Source organism: Chiloscyllium punctatum, chromosome 15, assembly GCF_047496795.1.
Source record: "Chiloscyllium punctatum isolate Juve2018m chromosome 15, sChiPun1.3, whole genome shotgun sequence".
Taxonomy (NCBI): Eukaryota; Metazoa; Chordata; class Chondrichthyes; order Orectolobiformes; family Hemiscylliidae; genus Chiloscyllium; species Chiloscyllium punctatum.
In genome coordinates, this window is record NC_092753.1 from 14471160 (window position 1) to 14494033 (window position 22874).

Sequence of the window (22874 nt, forward strand, 5' to 3'; positions counted from 1 at the left end):
CCAATTTCGATCGCACCACTGTGTCATCTTCTCCAAGGAGAATGTTATAAGTTCTGAGGTTATCAGTGAGCTAGAGTCACCTGATATAGCCACCTCATGAAACCTGCTCCACTGAGCAAACAGCACTGCCTCGGGATGTCTAAGGTCAACGAGCAATATACCAGAGGTGATCAGATTCAATAGAATTATTTTAAAGGAAACTGGATAAGGAGTTGTACTGAAAAACATACGAGGGACATTGAGAAAAAAGTGGAATGGTTTGACTTAATTACACCTTTCATACAATTGTGATATAGGAAAGGAAGTGTCAGTGAGAATTGAGATGCTGAACAGGAGCTGTCAAGATTACATAATGACAAGAAATATTTCCTGTAACAAAGTGTTTCAGGGCAAAACTAACCACCCCAGATGGGACTTGAACCCACAATCCCTGGCTTAGGAGGCCAGTGCCTTATCCATTAGGCCACTGAAGCCATAGCAACTATGACAATCACATTATATTAATACCAAAGATCCAAATAATAATTCAATTTGTTACAGATTCTTAGTAATTGGCATTGTTAATCACTGTGTAAATTGTTGATGGGATGTGAAATGTTGACCCACCTCAACGTTTCAGTCACTTACAGCATGGAAACTGGGCTTCATTAGTGTGTTTCATAATGAGGAATAAAGAGCAGATATTCACAGAATAAAGATTAACTGCATTCCTAGTGGGACTGAACCTCACAAATGCAAACACTCCTGTACCTTATTTATTCAGCTACAGGAACACAACATCATCCTTTGTGCACTTGGTGTTTGCTGTGGGTTCATTTTAAATCCCACTTGTACTTGTGACCACCCACTTGATTTGCAGCAGCTTATCACCAATTCCATGGAGCAATGACTGGTAGCAGTGTGGATAGATCTAATTTTCAGAAGCCATTTGTTCAATGATATGCTTTACCCTCTTGTGAACATTACAACCGATCACTAGGAAAAAGAGCTCATTAAGCAGCTGTCCTTTGACTTTGAAAAGCACGACTACATTGATTAGGGTTCTACTACTGGATATGTTCCCTCTCTTTGTAGTGATGTGAGGTCCATTCTGATGAGTGAACATTAACATGCTTTATTGAACGTAACCATTTATTAGAGGTGGTGAGAGGGGTCATCCTGCTGGAACCTTACCAGACTCTGAAATCACCAACAAAGCTCCTTTTGCACATACTCGGTGCTATTTTCAAAGATATAATTAACCCTTAAATTTCTATTCCAGCCCCCAGGTTCTTTCACAGTATCCCATTTAACTATGAATAATTAGCATTTTATTCTGGCTTACCAGCCACCCCAGATCTCTAACAAGTCTCAGATTGCAAGAAACTACAGTAGTGAACACAGCCCAATCCATAGGGCAAGCCAGCCTTTTGACTCCATCTTTATTTCCTGTTGCCTCTGAAAATTAGCCAACATAATCAAAGACTGCTCCCAATCCGGTTACACTCTCTTCCACCTTCTTCCTTTAGGCAGGAGATATAAAAATTTGAATACACGTATGAACAGATTCAAGAACAGCTACTTCCCCATTGTTACCAATGGGGAACTGACCTGTCAAACTTTAATATTGATCTCTCTCTCTCTCCGCACCCTTCTTTGCACTGTAACTCTTTATTCTGCATTCTGTTCTGCCACACTGATGCACTTTGTATGGTCAAATCTGCCTGCAGATATGCAAAACAACACTTTTCACTGTATCTCGGTACATGTGACAACAATAAATCAAACTCAATGAAACTCAATCTCCAACAGCATACGCAGCTCCCTTAGCGGACATGTAGGATGTATGGACTCCCTCGTTGTCATCAGGTAGGATGCGGACAAGGTTAGAGTAGAATTCCACCTTCTCTGTTAACATGAACATTTATGGAACTCCATCAGAAAACAGAATTGTATCCTAATAGGTGAGGAAATAAACCTCACAACCAGAATCGATGAGCTGTTCCAATGTGGCTCTGCAATTTGCAGCTGGATGGTAAGTTGGGTTACTTCCTTATGCATTGCTAAGCCTTTAGTGTTTTACTTTTATTTACAAGAATGAACTTATTTATTTAGATGTCATTACAGTTGCTGCACTTTCTTGTAAAATTCTTGTGAACTAATTAGACAACTTAAACTCGTTTTAAAAATAATTTCTTTAATAAATTAGTAATTCCCTTCAAAAGGAATTATTTTGGGCGGCACGGTGGCTCAGTGATAAGCACTGCTGCCTCACAGCGCCAGGAACCCAGCCTCGGGCGACTGTCTGCGTGCAGTTTGCACATTCTCCCCGTGTCTGCATGGGTTTCCTTCAGGTACTCCGGTTTCCTCCCACAATCCAAAGATGTGCAGGTTTGGTGATTTGGCCGTGCTAAATTGCTCATAGAGTTAGGTGCATTAGTTAGGGGGAATGAGTCTGGGTGGGTTACTCTCCGGAGGGTCGATGTGGACTTGCTGGGCCAAAGGGCCTGTTTCCACACTATAGGGTGTGAAATCTAATTCCCCTCAAAAGGGAATGAAGACAATTCTAGGACAATGCCGCTCAAATCCAAGAATTCAAGGAGTGTGTGTGCAATGAACTTCCAGAGGAAGTGGTGGATGCGGGTACAAATACATTTAAAAGTACATGATCAAGAAATGTTTGGAGGTATACAGGCCATGCACAGGCAGATGGAAATAGTTTAGTTTGGGATTATGGTTAGCGTGGACAGATTGGACTGAAAAGTCTGTTTCTGTGCTGTACAACTATGATTTTATGATTAAATACTTTGCCTCCAATAAATGACATGAGTGGTGGGTTCCTTCTCTATGACTGTATCTTGAAAGAGAAAAGCAAGTTGAATACCTTTTGGTGGATGCTCTCCTTCAACTTGCTACTGTGTTTAACCACTTGTCTTTGAACTTGTAAAACTTTACAAAAATGCCTGTTTGTTCTTATGGGATGAGAACATCATTGGCTAGGCCAGCATTTATTGCCCATCCCTAATTGCCCTTGAGAAGGTAGTGGAGTATCACTTTCTTGAACTGCTGCAGTACAAAGGGGTAAGTACATCCATCGTGCTATTAGGGAGACGATTCTAGGGAATTTCCACGTGATGGAGGTCCTGGGCCTCCTTCACCGCCACTCCCTCACCACCAGACGCCTGGAGGAAGAACGCCTCATCTTCCGCCTCGGAACACTTCAACCCCAGGGCATCAATGTGGACTTCAACAGTTTCCTCATTTCCCCTTTCCCCACCTCACCCTAGTTCTAAACTTCCAGCTCAGTAACTGTCCCCATGACTTGTCCAGACTTGTCCGACCTGCCTATCTTCTTTTCCACCTATCCACTCCACCCTCTCCTCTTTGACCTATCACCTTCATCCCCTCCCCCACTCACCCATTGTACTCTATGCTACTCTCTCCCCACCCCCACCCTCCTCTAGCTTATCTCTCCATGCTTCAGGCTCACTGCCTTTATTCCTGATGAAGGGCTTTTGCCTGAAACGTTGATTCTCCTGCTCCTCGGATGCTGCCTGAACTGCTGTGCTCTTTCAGCACCACTCTGATGTAAACTTGACCTAGCAGAATCGACCAATGGAAATGAGGGGGCGCGTGTGAGCCGATGGAGGCGGGGTTTTCCTGTCAGCATCAGCCAATGGGAGCGAAAGGGGCGGGATTATCTTTCCCGTGGCAGCCAATGGGAGTTTGAATGGCGGAGATTGCCTGGCAATGTTAGCCATTGGGCGAGAGGGAGGTGGGGATTACATGGCATCGTCGGCCAATGGAGTGAGAAGGGCGGGACTTACCTGGCGGCGTTAGCCAATGGGGGCGGGAGGGGTGGGACAACCCTGGCATTGTCGACCAATGGAGGCGATGGGGCGCAACTTGCTGACAGAGTCAGCCAATGGGAGCGACACGGGCTGGTTTTATCGGGCGGTGTCAGCCAATGGTAGTGGCGGGAGCGTGGCTTACCCGGCGGTATCAGCCAATGGCAGTGTCCGATGCTCCGGGGCGGGGTCTGCCCGGTAGCGGCAGCAGGGACAGGGTCAAGATGGCGGCGGTGAGCGGCCTGTCAGGACCGGAGTTGCTGGAGGACGCGGCGCACGCCCGGGCCTTACTCCGGGAGCTGAAATCCTTCTATGACGCCCGGCTGCTGGTGGATGTGACCTTGGAGGTGGAGAGCGGCAGCCGCTTCCTGTGTAACCGCAATGTCCTGGCCGCCGCCAGCCCGTATTTCAGGAGTATGTTCACCGGCGGCCTGTTCGAGAGTAAACAGCAGAGAATCACCATCCACGAGGTGGACTCGGACTCCATGGCCCTGATCATTGATTACTGCTACACCGGCCGGGTCACCGTCTCCGAGGCCAGCGTCCAGAAACTCTACGTTGCCGCTAACATGCTGCAGCTCGAGTATGTCCGGCAGGCGTGCGCCGCCTTCATGGCCCGGAGGCTGGACCTCTACAATTGCACCGGCATCTTCAAGGTGAGGGGGCAAAGGTGAGGGGTGAGAAGGGAGAGGGGCATGTGGAAGAGGGGGCGGGGCAAAGGTGAGGCGTGGGGAAGAGGGGGGGGCAAAGGTGGGGCGTGGGGAAGAGGGGGCGGGGCGAAGAGGGGCGGGGCAAAGGTGAGGCGTGGGGAAGTGGGGGCGTGGGGAAGTGGGGGCGGGGCAAAGGTGGGGCGTGGGGAAGAGGGGGCGGGGCAAAGGTGGGGCGTGGGGAAGAGGGGGCGGGGCAAAGGTGGGGCGTGGGGAAGAGGGGGCGGGGCAAAGGTGAGGCGTGGGGAAGAGGGGGCGGGGCAAAGGTGAGGCGTGGGGAAGAGGGGGCGGGGCAAAGGTGAGGCGTGGGGAAGAGGGGGCGGGGCAAAGGTGAGGCGTGGGGAAGAGGGGGCGGGGCAAAGGTGAGGCGTGGGGAAGAGGGGGCGGGGCAAAGGTGTGGGCGAGGGAGGAATATCTAAATATTCCATTCACCTTGCAATAATGACAAGTCTCTTTGCCTTACTAATCACTTCCTGTACCTGCCCAATACTGTTGTATGACTTCATGAGTTGGGATATGCTAGACCCTCTGTACTGAAGAATTCTGCCATCTTTCCATCAAATTACCAACTCCACCGTAAATTATTTCTATCATTGTGAACCTTTGCTATGTGCAAGTGACACACCTATGTGACGGCAGTGACTACAGTTCAAAAAGTACTTCATTAGGTTGTGTAATGTATTTATCACTGCAATTTCAAAACTGTCTATCCATTCATTTCCTTACATGAGAAGTGCTTGTCAGACTCAACTATTCTGTGTCTTAGTTTGCAGATGCCTTTGATAATGTGGAACTGAAAGAGAAGGCACGTGCTTTCATCGCACGCAACTTGCAACATCTATGCAGGATGGAGGAATTGTGTGAGCTCTCATCTGAGCAGATAAAAGAAATCCTCAGTTTGGACACGCTGGATGTGGACAACGAGAGGAAAGTGTGTATGGCTGCAATTCAGTGGATTAAAGCAAATTTCAGTGAACGTGCCGCACACGCAGTGGATGTACTTAAGTGTGTCCGGTGGCATCATTTCACTGAGAAGGACAGAATGTACCTTGATGGTCTTAAATCTCAGCTGTTTATCAAAAACAAGCCTCTCTGCTCCATCATAGAAGACATTTCTGCATCCCAGGGGGCTGATGTGCCCGCAACGATACAAAACTCTTCCAAGAGGATTGGATTCAGTGCTAAGGAAATGGTTATATTCTTTGGCCATCGGAAGGAACCTTTCCTCTGTTATGATCCATACTCTGGTGACATTTATACAATGGCTTCACCTTTGACTAGTCCTGCACTTACCAAGTCCATCAGTTCACTGGCTGTTTGTGTTTCACCAGACAATGATGTCTTTTTGGCAGCACAGCCGACCAAGCAGCTTTGGGTGTACAATGCAGTTCAGAACAGCTGGCAACAACTGGCCGAGCGGCTACTGGCAAGAGAGAGGATGGATGTTGCTTATCTCAACGGATATATTTACATCCTTGGTGGTCGTGATCCAGCTACAGGCCTGAAAATTAAGGAGGTTGAGTGTTACAGTATTCAGAGAAATCAGTGGATATTTGTGACACCCCTGCCTCATGCATTGCACTTGTTTGAACTGATCACAGTTGGAGACTGTTTGTACGCTGTTAATAACAAGAGAATGTTGTGCTATGTGCCAGAAAGGAATCAGTGGCTGAACTGTGCCTCTCTCAAACGGAGTGAGTTCCAGGAGGCATGTGTTTTCAATGATGAAATCTATTGCATATGTGACATTCCAGTCATCAAGGTTTATAACCCTTCAAAGGGAGAATGGCGAAGGATTAGCGATATCCCGATTGACGCCAACATCCACAACTTTCAAATTGTGTGTCATGGGAATAAACTGCTTCTCATCACCACCACTGTTCCACAGTGGAAGAAGAACAGGGTGACAGTTCATCAGTATGATACAACTGGGGATCAGTGGGTCAATGTTGGTACCATGTTGGGACTGCTGCACTATGACAGTGACTTCATATGTCTTTCAGCACGTCTATATCCTTCGTGCCTGGAGCCGGGCCAAAGTTTTATTAGTGAGGAGGATGATGTGCGCAGTGAGTCGAGTGCAGACTGGGATTTCGAAGGCTCCAGTGATATTGACTCTGAGTCGGGGAGCTCGAGTTCATTTTCAGATGATGACTGGCAGCCACCAGAAGGTCTCAGAGTTGAAAGAATACAGCGAAATGGCCACTTGGCACCAGCAGAGAACAGAGCATCTCATATCAATGGCCAATTGGGAAACTAATGAGCGCCGTCTTAAATGGCCATTAATGAGACGAATCAAAAGTCATAAAAGAAAACTAGTTTTTTTTCTGATTGTTGCAGATATGGTAGTTTTGGACAAATATAGACAGTTATATTTTGCAGTATGTGTTTAAAGTCTTTGGAGGAACTGAAAAAATAAAAGTTGCTTTGAAAATATCTTCCCCCTCAATGGCAGATACACTAGTTTTTTTTTCTGTTCTATCCTTCTGCACGTAGGCCTCACTTTTTAAAGAAATGATTCGGGTAGTTTAACTAGATTCAGTATTCTTCTTAGCAACAATGGAGAGTTCAGTCTTTTAGCTGTTATACTGCTTTGTGAAATCTTTAAAAAAAAATACTCCGAAGATATATTGTAGTTTGGAAGTTGCTGAAGTGATGGTAATTAAATAGGCAGTTTCAACTGGCTGATTTGAAGAGACAGTGACATTGTTTTGCACTGGCCTACAGGAACTGCCAGCTCTGGCTTATTGAAGGAGAACTCTTTTTTTTTGAGAGCATGAAGAAATCCAAAGTTTTATCCTGCAAGTTTCCTCTGGTTTATTTGCCATCTCTTAATGAGGTTAAGTAACTTGGCAGCTTCATGATGTTGCATATTGGAAGAAAGCAGACTTGATGGGTTGAGTAATTGTGTTTCATATACCCTAACGTCAATGTGAATTCTTCTGTAAAGTTGGTCGTTAAAACTTTGGTAGTGTTCACATGCTTGAGAAATTTATCACATTGAAAATCTTTTCGTGTATTTCTGTATAAATTTATCTATTTGTTTTATTTTGCTTTGCTGCAAGTAACAATGTAAATGATGACCAGTGATAATGGTGCTGGTCCTTCTGAGCCGGGCTGCATGAAGTACAACAAAAGATAAAGTTCTAAGTAATGAAATGTGGATAATCAGGCCTGTTGTGTCACTGCTTGTTTTTCACAAGGACACTTCAGAATTAATTCCCCCCTCCCGCCCCCCCTGCTGACTCTCTCAGGTCTGCACTGTCCTCTGAGATAACCCTTTGATCTTTGAAGCTTTTCACATGTAATTTAATTTCTGCTAACTTTCCTGGACCATTTGAAATTTTTAAAATTTCTGAAATTGATGTAAGAACAAAGAACAGCAATATCAGTTGCTAGACATTTTTTTTTAAAAAAATGTTTTAGAACTCTTCAGTTAGCTTCTGGGTGACATTCTCTGAGGCTGGTCACCAAAAGTGGGGGTTTCTCCAGTCACTACATTCTGTGCCATTGGGGGGAAAAAAAAGCTTCAAAAATTTGTGTGGGATTGACACTGACACTGAATTGATACCTCCCTCCTTTTGAATAAAAGAACTGACGAGGCCACATCCATGCTTTAAAAAGAAAGTTGAATTCTATGGTAATTTGAATTAAATAGCTGAATCAATTGATTGACCTGTTGATTTTTATTTTTGTCATTCATTCTTGTCTTAATCTTTGGGATGTAGGTGTTACTGAAAATACCAGCATTTGTTAGCTGTCCTTCATTGAGCAAACCGCTCAGTTCAAGAGTAATAATTGCAGAGGCAAATAAAAGTCCACCACGTTGCTGGAGTCATATGTAGGCTTGGCCTCGGCATGATGGCAGATTTCCTTCTCTACTTTCACCTGTCATGGTGAGATTTGATTCCACATCCAAAACATTATCCTTGGCCTCTAGCTTATCCATTGAGTGCCATTACTAATAAACCATAATCACCCCTCTGCTAAACCTTGATGTTCAAATTTGGACAAATGGAATAAGTGATGTTTCCAACTGGCTTTTTAAATATTTTAATTAACTATTACAGTGAACAAAAGGAATTTTCTGGATGTTTAGAAATACCACCTTCTGGCTCAACACAAACGTTTAAACACTATTTGATTTTAGTGTAATTTCCATTTATTTATCTGAACAGACATGGAAACAGAAGGTATGACATCTTTCTGTGCACGTGATCCTGTCAGCATTTTGGACAAGTAGGTTTAAAATAAAGTATTTTTGCCTTTTGATTACCAGTGAATGAACTAAACTTCGTGAAGTGATTTTAAAGGCCTGTTTCCTGAAAGCATCCTCCCTCACTCCACAAGATAGAAACAATCTCTGGTTTACAAAATCATCACTAGCCTTCATAGGTTTCACTGGGGAGTTAAATAACTTGAGTGAAAATATGTATTAGTAATGTGCAGTGTGTTTAAAGTACAGATTAGGGAGCAAATGTTTTGCAAGACATGCCACAACATTTTATATTCTGTAAAATTGTTTACGTGATAGACAGCTAACCCATACTCAGAATTTTGCTTTTTTGTAATATTTTCAATAAACACTATCTTTTGCATTTGTCCAAGTATTGAAATTATTTACTTGGAACTTACTTGGATTTAAACTGTTCTAATTTAAAATGTTAAAAATCACACAACACCAGGTTATAGTCCAACAGCTTTATTTGGAAGCACTAGCTTTCGGAGCGCTGCTCCTTCACCAGGTGGTTGTGGAGAATAAGACCATAAGACACAGAATTTATAGCAAAAGATTACACAGTGTCCTACAATTGAAATGATATATTGAACAAACTTGGATTGATATTAAGTCTTCCATCTTTCAGAATGTTTCCATTTATTAATAATGTAAATCCCAGAACTTATTTTAAGTCACCTTCTCGAGATAACTTAAAACTTTTATAGCATCTCGAGAAGGTGACTTAAAATAAGTTCTGGGATTTACATTATTAATAAATGGAAACATTCTGAAAGATGGAAGACTTAATATCAATCCAAGTTTGTTCAATATATCATTTCAATTGTAGGACACTGTGTAATCTTTTGCTATAAATTCTGTGTCTTATGGTCTTATTCTCCACAACCACCTGGTGAAGGAGCAGCGCTCCGAAAGCTAGTGCTTCCAAATAAAGCTGTTGGACTATAACCTGGTGTTGTGTGATTTTTAACTTTGTCCACCCCAGCCCAACACCAGCTCTTCCACATCAATTTTAAATGGGCATTGCTGCCTTTAATGTTTGCAATATCCAGGTCTATTATTTACAGACAATAATATTATCTATATGTATGGTTGTAAAATTGTGACAAAAACGATGCGCTGCCTTCCAGCCCCAAATTCTTTGCAATTTACTCTGTGCATGTGAACGTGGAGGTAATTATAGACTGGTTCATTATCTAGTTCTAAAACTATTGTTTTTATCTTGTTTATGGTATGACAGCTAGCTACTGGCCTGTGGGTGTGTGATTCAACTCAAAAGTTAGTTAATCCTGGCTTTTGGGGTACGAGTTAAGGAAAAGCTACAGTTTGAAAATAAGATTTGATTGTGTTGGTTTGAATGCATTTATGTTTAATTGACTTTGGATACATGTGTTTGTGATGAGAAAATGGCCAACAGTGGCACCTTTTAATGGAAGCTTTAAGTAGCAAACGTCCTTCTTTATCAAGCCCTGCAAATTGCTTTCCTTTTCCAACAATTGTTTTTCTACACCACTGTCATGTAATATATGATAATTCCATTTAACAGCTTTTATGATAAATGGGCTATCATCATTTCCCCATACCTCTAACCTCATGAGTATTTAATAGATATACAGCTTGCATTTGTACAGCACCTTTCATCAATATGGTAACATATGCAAAACTGTACTCTTTCAATTGAAAAATCTAGGTTTCAGGATTTAAGGCATAACAGAGGTTGGAAAAAATTAAATTAGATTAGATTCACTATAGTATGGAAGCGGGCCCTTCGGCCCAACGAGTCCGCACCAACCCTCCGAAGAGTAACCCATCTAGTCCCGTTTCCCTCTGACTAATGTACCTAACACTATGGGCAATTTAGTATGGCCAATTCGCCCTAACCTGCACATCTTTGGACTGTGGGAGGAAATCCACGCAGAGAATCTACACAGACAGTCGCCCAAGCCTGGAATCGAACCTGGATCCCTGGTGCTGTGAGGCAGCAGTGCTAACCACTGAGCCACCGTGCTTAAATTTATTACTGGCACATGTATTGAGGTGCAGCGAAAATGTTGTCTTGCCTTACAAGTGTATCAGGGTAACAACAGAATGCAGAAGTTGTTTTCTCTCTGTACTATTAACAGTTGAGGTCTATTCAAAAGTCTGGTAACAGCAGGAAGAGGCTATTCTTGAAACTGTTTGCTCATGTATCCAAACTTTTTTATAATCTTCTGCCCAATGGAAGAAGGTGCAAGGGGTATTTGATTCAAATGGGTCTGATGAAGTTGGCACTCCTGGACTGGCAGGACTGATGTATGAGGAGAAGTTGAGTCAGTTAGAATTGTATTCACTGGAGTTTAAAGAATAGTGTGAGGAAGGGGGAAGAATTTCACAGAATCCTATAAAATTCGAACAGGTTAGATGCAGAAAAGGATGCTCCCAATAGTGAGGGAGTCTAGAACCAGGGGTCACACTTTAAAGGACTGTGTCTGGGTGAAGAAATTTCTCCTTATCAATGGTGAGCCTGTGGAATTCACCACAACAGAAAGTAGTTGAGGCCAAAGTCTTTTGTTTTGCAAGGAAGAGGTAGACTGTGGCTGAAGGGATCCAGTGATTGGGGGGAGTAGGATTAGAGTATTATGCTTGATTAATGGAGCAGGCTTGAGGTTTCAAATGAATTACCCCCCTTAGCTATGTTTCTACGTTTCAATTCATACATTGTAGAATAGGAGAATAATGCTGGCTGTTTTGAAGAGCTATCCAATTAGCCCTAAATCCCTGCAAAATCTTTTTCCTTCAATCCCTTAATTTAGTCCCTTTTTGTTGAGGTCTACTATTTCATTGTGTATCAAACAATGAAGTCTGAGGACACGGTACTTTTCTATTGTTTCAGATGGAAAGGCATTTAAAACTGCTTGAATAATTACATACACTTTTAGATCATAATTGATGTTCCAGTTGTAATATTTCATGTCACTTTTGAAAATGTGATATTTCTAACTTTTACACTGACCCAGTATTTTGTATAAATGTCACTGAAGTATTCCTTACTGCATCCTTCCCAGGAAACTCGTGTCAAAGGAACCAGGACACTGCAAACAGACTTGCTGCCTGGTTTTAATTGATTCAACTAAATGACAGCATCCACAATTTACAACTCAACATAGCCAGAACTTGAATCTTAATACGAAGAGGTTGCTTTTAGAAAATCATACATTAGTTTGCATTGTTTCTTTCAAATATTTCATTCTACAATTATTTTAGCTTTACCTCACTTCAGTAATACATTTATTTCTAGTTTCTATAAGTTCCAGAACAGCTTCGTTTTCTGCTGCCTCCAGAAGCTTATTAATCAATTCATTCAGTTGTCTCCCACCATTCAGAAGCTCCTAAAACAGAACAGAAGTGTAAGCCACAGGACATGGTGCTATTTCAAGTAACTGAAAACTGGGTTGAAGAACCCCTTTGTTAAATGCTGCTACTGATAATTCAGTCGATGGTCCATTAAACAACAGCACTCAGTCTGGAATTGGAGACTCAAGACTTGTTTTGTCTGCAGACAGAATTCGTAGTTCTGTAGGTCAGACCAATCCAAAAGAGTGATCAAGCCAAACAACAGTGTTTGAACTGAGGGGGTCAAAAACAAAAAGAGGTATTTGAAAGGACTCCTATTACATTTTTTTAAGGACAGCCAACTAAATAAACAAAGCCAGTGGAGAGAGGAACTTACTTGAGGTCATGATATCAAGAAAGCTCAAATAATTTGGACATATAATCAAGCCATTTGGAAAAAGAGTTTCTGCAAGACAAAATACTGTGGAATACGTGCACAAGGAAGACCAGAGATTGGCATAAATGTGAACAGGCAGTGAGGACAGCAGAGAATTAAACTCAGTGGTGTAAGATTGTGTCACGTACTCCAAATTAAAGGATGGATGAAAGACAGCACAGGATAAGACTAGAAATCTCATATGGGGCCTCTAACTTAAAATCTGTCAGAATAAACATTTATTTCCTAAACAATTTTAAACAAGCTTTAATGACCACTCCCTCACCTTAATGTCTCTGATAACGTAGTTAATCCGGTGGTCAGTCACCCTGTCTTGGGTGAAGTTATACGTTCGAATTCTCTCTGATTGTGCTCTTGTTCCAACCTATAGTGAAAATACAGTTCAAGTAAATCTCCCAGCTGAAAGAGACATATCATTTGATCAAAGTAATTGTAGAGTCATGCAGCATGTATTATGGACCAGATTTCCCCCCTCAGTATATTTTAAGAAGGAGCCCAGACCCTAACATTGTCTTATTTTAAAAGTAAATGTGAAGTGCGTGTCCCACACGCAATGCGACTGGTCAAACAACCTGACATCAAGCAAAATAAATTTATTTAAACGCTATTATAAAAATACAAACAAAAGAATTTAAAATAACAACTATTAGAAAACAGCTAAATAATAGATAGACTATCTATTACTAATTAATTGTTTCAATATAGTAAGATCCCAAGAACACACCCCTCAGCAAAAAGGCAAATTCTTACACAGATCCTCAGATACAGTTTTCCAGTCGAGAAGGAAAAACACTGAGAAAATTGAGAGAAAGTAGCAGCTAGGAGATATTCACGGAAGCTTCCAACTATTTGAGACACCCAAGGCTTCTGCTCAAAACTAAACCTAAAAACTTTTTAAAAACTAGAAAGTCTTGTTTTGAGCCTGGCTCCACCACTGCTACCATAGCTCCAACTTTAAAAATAACCCCAAAGCCTCACAAATTGTTTATTTTCTTAGAGACAGCTTGGTGCCTCTGCCTCACAAACTCTCTTCAAATAAAAAAAACACTCAGGACAAAATAACCCCTCTTAAAGTGACAGCATTGTGACATGCAAACAACCAGTCCAGGCCGACCATGTTCTCAAACTAAACTAGTTTAGTAACCCTAGGATATACTTGCTGAGCTTTAGGCCTGTATTGGGAATGCTTTGAGATACTTCAAAATCCCTGAACCATCAACACAACAGGTGTTATGATGAAAAAGTAGGCCGATTGACCTCCAGGCTCTCCAACGAGCATTATGATTTAATGCCAATCTCCTACCTTTTTTCCACAGCCTTACACATTGTTTTAATAGAAACAATGTCCAACGTCCTCGTGAATGCCTCAATTGAAACTGCCTCCACACCACCTCCTGGCAGCACATTCCAGATTTGAACCATATATTGCAAGAAAATGCTTGTTTCTTTTGCAAATAACTTTAAATCTGGGCCCTCTAAGTCTCAATCCTTTTAACAAGTGGGAACAGTTTCTCCCTATTTACTCTTTGCAGCCCCCTCGATATTTTTGGAAACCTAAATCCCAGTCACAACCTTTCCAATGTATCCTCACGAATGAAGTTTCTCATCCTTGGAACTGTTCTAGTAAACCTCTTCAGCACTCTTTCCAATGCATTCACATTCTTTCTATAGTGTGGTGCCTGGAACTAGACGCAATACTTCAACTGTGGTTTGACCTCAGACATAGGACAAGTCACAGCAAAGCCAATGACCAAATTAAAAGCTATCCCTCTAGCAGTTTGTACTCTCTTAAGCAGCACAATCAGAAACTTGAGGAAATTACTTGAGTGAATCCAGAGTGTCAGATTTCAGGAAACTGGACTCATCCAAAACCTGTCATCCATTGATGAGACTGAACTGTGTTCCTTATGAACTAACCTGTAATTTCCGAGTACTCTGCCTCTGCTCCAGCCCTCTCTCTGCAACCTGCTGATATAGTTTTGCTTCCAATATGCGCATGGCAAGCTTCCTGTTCTCCAACTGTGATCGGTGCTGTTGGCATTCTACTGTTAAACCTAGAAAGGTCACACTGAAATTAATGACAATTTGGATATCATAAACAACACATTTTTCAGGAGCATTACAAATTTCATATCCCCTTTGGCACTGTAGTGGTATGGATCACTGAGTAGGTTCAGGATTGGCATGTCATAACAGGCACATCATGTGTCTAACACCAGGTTATCCTTGTAATCTGAATTGGACCACAGGATGTTTGCTTATGTCCAACTCCAACTTTCTCGCAGTAAGCAGAGGCCTCATATAAACAGTTTATCTTGCAGACTGCTGGGAACACACAGTAACAGGCACTCTTAAAAAATCTAACTTTGGTGGTTTACTGACATTGGCGCAACATCGAGGGCTGAAGGACCTGTACTGCGCTGTAATGTTCTATGTTCTCGTTATCATCTTCCCCATTTAATGACTATCCTGTAGACCTGCCAAAGCCAGCTCTCTTTCCTCGGCCTTGCTCAGTGGAGAATGGGCTTGTTCTCAGCTGAACATGAACCATGCGAACAGCCTCAGTGTGAAGCCTCCCCAGCCCTCTGCCCAACACTAGCAGAAGCGCTGATGGGTTGAAAAAAAACATGGCAACTCAATGTGTACCAGACTTCCACAGTGCAAATGGGAAACCAACTGGAATTTAACAGCTGCAGTTCAGGTATTGCAGGGCTTGGGAAAGGTGGCACAGGAAGTGGGTGCTGCAGGCTCCGCAAGTCCAGTGTTCTTTACAGAACTTCCCAATTCAGGAGATGCAGGAGTACTCTTTCTTGGTCTAGTTCTCTGACATCACCCCAGTCCCTTGTGGATAGTCTTGTCTTGCTGCCTAGCCCAGCCTAACTTAACTGATACCTCCCAAGCCCCCCAACATCGTGGATCTTCCTGATAACCCAGGAACCTTACCAATAGTCCTCAGTTGTGGTTTCCTGCTGCTGATTTCCCCTCCTGGCTGCACCCAATCAGCTCAGAAATGGAAACAGGGAGTGTTGATGTGGTCCTTCTGTTTAAATTCAGTAGGATCCTCAGATATTTGCAGCCTCACCCACCACTCTAAATATCATGAGCAATGAGTCATTGGACTGCTGCCTGAGTTTCAACTTAAACTAGAACGTCTCATACACTTTAACATATACCTTCAATATCTGATCCCTTATCATGAATAATAGGAGGAATAGGTCACTCCATTTTGTAATGGGATCATGGATAATCTGCTGTACTTCAACACTACTCCTCTGCACTATCCCTCTGCAAATCTTGAACACACTTGAGTTTCCAAAGGCCTTTGAGACGTTGAATTCCAGAGATTCATCTCCCCCTTGATGAATAAACTCCTCCTCACCTATGTCCTTAATAACCAACCCCTTATTCCAAGACTGTATCCTAACCATCACTACCTCAGTGTGGGAGAATGGTTAAAACGTCCAAAAGTCACTAGCACTAGTGACAGTAATATTAGTGGCACTTTGTTACCTCAATAACCAGATATTGTTACACAGATAAACATGTGCATTTAAAAAAAGTAAAGTGGGCAGTCACTCACTTGTTGGAATATGAACAATTCTCACTGCGCTGTCTGTTGTATTCACATGCTGTCCCCCTGCTCCTTTAGCTCGAAAGGTATCAATCCTCAAATCGTTGATATCTACTTGAATGTTGACCTGAAACAGGTAACAGATTAAAGCAAAACATTAACCCTTTATGGTTCTGAATTGACTGTAGCATCCCAGTTACAGCATACTCCCAAAAAGACAGTTTTCTTTTTACACGTTTTGGCAGTTGTTTTAATGCAATGACTAAATTATCAGGAACTGGAGTTCAGGCAGCATCCAAGTAGCTTCGAAATCGACGTTTCGGGCAAAAGCCCTTCATCAGGAAAAAAATTTGGATGCTGCCTGAACTGCTATGCTCTTCCAGCACCACTAATCCAGAATCTGGTTTCCAGCATCTGCAGTCATTGTTTTTACCTCCTAAATTATCAGGAACTCTATCAAGCGTCATGCATGAATCTTTGCACTGAGCAAAACTGGATGCTCAGAAATGGAAACAGACAAGAAATCAATCTGCTCCTGCCCTTTGCAGAGTTGTCGTCACATTCTGTTTAACTAGTTCTGAAAGTGGTGGTGGTAGCTTCTGTCTCATAAGATAATGGTTAGTGCTGTGGTGGTCGGACCTATGGGAAGCATTATCTGGTTGTGGCTGAGAAGCCCCACTCTGGTATAGAGGTCGGTTGAATTTGCTGCAGAGGAAGACAATGAGCTGCACAATTTGCTGGCCTCTCTTTCCTCTCAGCCCCCTCCTCAGGCGCTGTGCTCTTCTCATTTGTTGTTCCAACATCCTCCTTCAGCGTCCAGTGACAGCGACTGTCACCTACTTGGCAGTGTCAATCTCTGCAGTCATGATATCTCATTTACATTTATCCTTGTAGCAGAGAGATGGATGCCCTGGAGGAGGTCATGACCTAGTGAACAGTTGTAAGAACTAAAGGAGCCTTCCACATCCATCAAAGTTTCACCTGCACATCCACCAATATCATTTATTGTATCCGTTGCTCCCGATGTGGTCTCCTCTACATTGGGGAGACTGGGTGCCTCCTAACAGAGCGCTTTAGGGAACATCTCCGAAACACCCGCACCAATCAACCAAACCGCCCCGTGGCCCAACATTTCAACTCCCCCTCCCACTCTGCCGAGGACATGGAGGTCCTGGGCCTCCTTCACCGCCGCTCCCTCACCACCAGACGCCTGGAGGAAGAATGCCTCATCTTCCGCCTCGGAACACTTCAACCCCAGGGCATCAACGTGGACTTCAACAGCTTCCTCATTTCCCCTTCCCCAACCTCATCCTAGTTTCAAACTTCTAGCTCAGTTACTGTCTCCTTGACTTGTCCGACCTGCCTATCTTCTTTTCCACCTATCCACTCCACCCTCTCCTCCTTGACCTATCACCTTCATCTCCTCCCCCACTCACCCATTGTACTCTATGCTACTCTCTCCCCACCCCCACCCTCCTCTAGCTTATCTCTCCATGCTTCAGGCTCACTGCCTTTATTCCTGATGAAGGACTTTTGTCCGAAACGTCGATTTTGCTGCTCGTTGGATGCTGCCTGAACTGCTGTGCTCTTCCAGCACCACTAATCCAGTATTTGGTTTTCAGCATCTGCAGTCATTGTTTTTACCAACAGTTGGAAGAAGGTTGGTTTTAGGTGTACAGCTGTCATCTTGTCTGATGCACATGACCAAGTCAGTACAGACATCACTGGCTTAGTAACAAATGTTTGCTGATAAAATTAGCACGGTGCAGGATCTGAACTCGTGACCTTTTCCTGCCAAGGGATGATGAGGATACACTGAAATAGTGATGACCTGGTGGTATTATCACTTGATTCTCATTCCTGAAGGGCTTTTGCCCGAAACATTGATTCTCCTGCTCCTCCAATGCTGCCTGACCTGCTGTGCTTTACCATCACCATTCTAATCTTGACTCTAATCTCCAGCATCTGCAGTACCCACTTCTGCCTTATCACTTGATTGTTAATCTAGAGAACCAGCTAAATGTTCTCGGGACATGGGTTCAAATCCTACGATAGCAAATAGTGGAATCTTAATTAATAGAGATGTACAGCAGAGAAACAGACCCTTTGGTCCAACCCGTCCATGCCGACCAGATATTTCAACTAATCTAGTCCCACCTGCCAGCACCCAGCCCATATCCCTCCAAACCCTTCCTATTCATATACCCATCCAAATGGCTCTTAAATGTTGCAATTGTACCAGCTCCACCACTTCCTCTGGCAGCTCATTCCATACACATACCACCCTCTGAATGAAAACGTTGCTCCTTAGGTCTCTTTTATATCTTTCCCCTCTCACCCTAAACCTATGGCCTCTACTTCTGGACTCCCCTGACCCCAGGGAAAAGACTTTGTCTATTTATCCTATCCATGTCCCTCATGATTTTATAAACCTCTATAAGGTCACCCCTCAGCCTCCGATGCTCCAGGGAAAACAGCCCCAGGCTGTTCAGCCTCTCCATATAGCTCAGATCCTCCAACCCTGGCAACATCCTTGTAAATCTTTTCTGAACACTTTCAAGTTTCACAACATCCTTCCGGTAGGAAAGAGACCAGAACTGCACGCAATATTTTATAAGTGGCCTAACCAATATACTATACAGCTGCAACATGACCTCCCAACTCTTGTATTCAATAATCTGACCAATAAAAGAAATCATACCAAATGCCTTTTTCACTATCCCACCTACCTGCGACTCCGAGGAGTTCTTGTTCAGCAACACTCCCTTGGACCTTACCATTAAGTGTATAAGTCCTGCTAAGATTTGCTTTTCCAAAATGCAGCACCTCACATTTATCTGAATTAAACTCCATCTGCCACTCCTCAGCCCATTGGCCCATCTGATCAAGATCCCATTGTAATTAGATTCCATACAATGTGGAAACATGCCCTTCAGCTCAACTAGTCCACACCAACCCTGCAAAGAATAACCCACCCAGACCCATTTCCCTCTGACTAATGCACCTAACACTATGGGCAATTTAGCATGGCCAATTCACCTAACCTGCACATCTTTGGACTGTGGGAGGAAACTGGAGCACCCTTAAGAAACCCACGCAGACACGGGGAGAATGTGCAAACTCCATACAGACAGTAATCTGAGGCAACCTTCTTCACTATCCACTACAGCTCCAATTTTGGTGTCATCTACAAACTTACTAACTATACCTCTTATTCTCACATCCAAATCATTTATATGAATGATGAAAAGTAGAGGATCCAGCACCAAACCTTGTGGCACTCCACTGGTCACAGGTCTCCAGTCTGAAAAACAACCCTCCACCACCACCCTCTGTCTTCTACTTTTGAGCCAGTTCTGTATCCAAATGGCTAGTTCTCTCTGTATTCCATGAGATCTAACCTTGCTCACCAGTCTCCCATGGGGAACCTTGTCGAATGCCTTACTGAAGTCATTTTTATCAAGTCTACTGCTCTGCCCTCATCAATCCTCTTTGTTACTTCTTCAAAAAAATCAATCAAGTTTGTGAGACATGATTTCCCACGCACAAAGCCACTGACCTGGAATCAAGTGCTAAACAAAACCATTGCTGGAAAAACCCATCTGCTTCACAAATGCCCTTCAGGGAAGGAAATGTACATGTGATTCCAGACCCATGGCAATATGGTTGACTCTTAAACAATTAATGCTGACCTAACCAGCAAGTGAATTTTTAAAAAATCCTGAGCAGTCTTTTCCCCTGCTCAGTGTACACGGTCCAGGTCTTGCCATTATACAGGAGTGCACTGAGGACACAGGTTTATGGAGACTTAGTTCTCAGTCAGGTTTAACACAGTCTCACCTGGACAGAATTACAGCTTTCATGGTTGATGCAGAATTTAACACTGACTGACAGTGGTGGTGACTATGTGTGAAATCAAGCACCTGCAGCATTACATTTTTCATACTGATACATGGCATTGTGACAATCTTCTGTGCCTTCTTGATGCTGATGGTTAAACCAAACTCTTGACAGACCTGAGAGAGTCTGTCCAGTTGCTACTGAAGGCATTTGTCAGTATGGAACGCTAGTGCAACTTAATCAGTGTACAGTAAATTTCTGATAAGGACTTGGATCTCCAGTGATGTCTTCATGATGTGAGCAGCTTTCCCTCAGTCTTGATTTGAGAGTAGACAGCTTGTGTAGATCTGAAGGCACAGGACATCAGCATAGAAAGGAACACACCAAATAGTGTTGGTGTCAGATTACAACCACATTTGACCCCATTGCAGATTTTAAAGGGTTTCAATGTTGCCCTGTTATAGCTGACCTTACCCATCAGGTTATCAGGGTAGGAGGATATGGCTTTGAGTAGCCTTTGGTGGACAACCAGTTATCTACCTAAGTAGATCACCTCTTTTTTCAGCGAGATTGATTAAGTGGTCTCTTTTATTCACAGCGTTTTTCTTGCTGGACTGAGAAGATCATGTTAACTGTAGATTTTGCAGATCTGAAACACACATATGTGCTGAACAGGGTTGTGATTATTGCAACCCCCTATGTGTTTTGACAGGGTCACAGTTTTTCCATTCAGCATTCCCACCCACCACCTGACCTACACCACCCCACCCATCCACTCACCCTCTACCCCATCCACACCCCCACCACCACAACCTCCCCATTCCCCTTTTGCGCCCTCCACCCCCAGCAGAGAGGAACAAGTTTGTGCAGAAACACCAGTTTCAGTTCTAGGTTGTAAAAATATAAGTGCGGAAGCCTTGGAGAGGGTGCAGAGGAGATTTATCAGGATGCTGTCTGAACTGGAGGGCATGTCTTATGAAGAAAGGTTGAGGGAGTTAGGGCTTTTCTCTTTGGAGTGAAGGAGGATGACAGATGACTTGATAGCAGTGTACAAAATGTTGAGAGGCATAGATAGAGTGGATAGCCAAAGACTTATTCCCAGGGCAGAAATGTCTGTTCATGAGGGGACATAATTTTAAAGTAATTGGAGGAAGGTTTGGGAAATGTCAGAGGTACGTTCTTTACACAGAGTGTGGTGGGTGCACGGAATGCACTGCCAGCAGTAATAATAGAGTCAGGGACTTTAGGAATGTTTAAGCGACTCTTGAATAGGCACATTGAAGATCGTACAATGAAGGGTATGCAGTTAGGTCTAATCTTAGAGTGGGAGCCAGCACAACATACAGCAACAAAGGGATTGTACTGTGCTGTACTGTTCTATGTTCTAAGTTATTGGGCAGATTGGACAGAGAGCGCCTTTTTTCTTGGAAGGCAATGGCTAGCACGAGGGGACAATGCTTTAAATTGAGGGGCGATAGATATAGGACAGATGTCACAGGTAGTTTCTTTACTCAGAGAGTAGTGGGGGCATGGAATGCACTGCTTGCAACAGTAGTGGACTCACCAACTTTAAGGGCATTTAAATGGTCATTGGATAAACATATGGACAAGAATAGAATAGTGTAGGATAGATGGGCTTCAGATTGGTTCCACAGATCGGTGCAATATCAAAGGCTGAAGAGTCTGTACTGAGCTGTAATGTTCTATGTTCTTATTGTAAAATTAGTATTTGGAGCTTTGCCTAAGATGAATGAGACAATAGCTTTGCTAAGTTCTTTCATTGTGGGTTTGATATCCAGCACTTCCATGACAGGCGGGATTTTTAATGAAGATAAGACAACATATTCCATCCATTTTTTAGACTGTTATTTGCAATTGGTGATGACTTCCCCTGCACTTTCTTTTTTCTTTGCTGGTGGACACGATATGTTTTGATCCCTTCATGCGCTCCCCTATCATTACCTGTGCTGAAGGACATCTGGATTTTTTTATTAATTCAAGGGATGTGGGCGTTGCTGGCTGGGTCAGGATTTATTGCCCTTTTCTAGTTTCTCTTGTGAAGGGAACATTGACCCACTACAATCCAGTGCTAAAGGTTGACCCACAGTGCCATTAGGGACAGAGTTCAAAATTTTGATCCAGCGACACTGAAGGAATGATGATTTTTTTTCTGAGTCAGGATGCTAAGTGGTTTTGAGGGAAACTAGCAAAAGGTGGTGTTCCCAGATACCTGCTGCTCTTGTCTTTCTAGATGGAAATGGTCATGGGTTTGAATGTGCTGTCTAAGGACAGATGGTGGACAGGCTCTGCGGAGTCAGGAATGAGTTACTCATTGCAGTAGTCCTAACCTCTGAGCTGCTTTTGAAGCCACTGTATTTATATGGCGAGTCCAGATGAGTTTCTGATCAATGGTAATTCCCAGGATGTTTCTAGTGGATTCACTGATGATGAATGTCAAGGAGCAGTGGTTAGATTGTCTCTTATTGGAGATAATTATTGTCTGGCATTTATGTGGTATGAATGCTATTTTTCATTTGTCAGCCCAAGCCTGGATATTTTCCAGATCTTGTTGCAGTTAAACATGGACTTCAGCATTCAAGGGACCATGAATTATGCTGAACATTGTGCATTCATTGGCGAACATTCCCACTTCTGATCTTTTGATGGAGGGAAGGTCATTGATGAAGTAGCTGAAGATGGTTGCCCCTGTCACTACCATGAGGAACTCCTGCAAAGATGTCCTGGAGCTGAGACGACGGACTTCCAATAACCACAACCATCTTCCTATGTTCTAGGAATGACTCCAACCAGCAGAACGTTTGCCCCTGGTACCCAATGATTCCAGTTTTGCCACACCTGGTCAAATGCACCCTTGACAACAAGGGCTGTCACTCTCGCCTCACCTCGGGAAATCAGCTCCTGT

The 22874-nt window shown here is 43.1% G+C and overlaps 2 protein-coding genes and 1 non-coding gene across 10 annotated transcripts in view; 1 reads left to right on the forward strand and 2 right to left on the reverse strand.

The window, feature by feature from the left end:
* Nucleotides 1–400: 400 nt before the first annotated feature.
* On the reverse strand, nucleotides 401–473 carry trnar-ccu (transfer RNA arginine (anticodon CCU)). Its single transcript has one exon. It is a non-coding gene; the product is annotated as a tRNA-Arg (tRNA).
* A 3539-nt stretch (nucleotides 474–4012) lies between these two features.
* kbtbd7 (kelch repeat and BTB (POZ) domain containing 7) lies at nucleotides 4013–9132 on the forward strand. Its single transcript, XM_072584700.1, has 2 exons — nucleotides 4013–4483; nucleotides 5301–9132. Exons 1-2 carry the CDS (start codon nucleotides 4052–4054, stop codon nucleotides 6792–6794), a joined length of 1926 nt encoding a protein of 641 aa, XP_072440801.1. The 5' UTR covers nucleotides 4013–4051; the 3' UTR covers nucleotides 6795–9132.
* Nucleotides 9133–9704: 572 nt separating this feature from the next.
* mtrf1 (mitochondrial translational release factor 1) overlaps nucleotides 9705–22874 on the reverse strand; it is a 36149-nt gene continuing 22979 nt past the window's right edge. For 5 of the 8 annotated variants that reach the window (XM_072584706.1, XM_072584705.1, XM_072584701.1 and 2 more), the window contains 4 exons: nucleotides 16121–16238; nucleotides 14458–14594; nucleotides 12806–12904; nucleotides 9706–12139 (listed from right to left, as the gene is read on the reverse strand). In XM_072584706.1, coding sequence (XP_072440807.1) covers nucleotides 12017–12139; nucleotides 12806–12904; nucleotides 14458–14594; nucleotides 16121–16238 — 477 coding nt within the window. In that variant the 3' untranslated portion in view covers nucleotides 9706–12016. Of the gene's footprint in view, nucleotides 12140–12805; nucleotides 12905–14457; nucleotides 14595–16120; nucleotides 16239–22874 lie in introns of all 8 variants that reach the window. The other 3 variants (XM_072584709.1, XM_072584708.1, XM_072584707.1) reach the window with 1 other exon arrangement.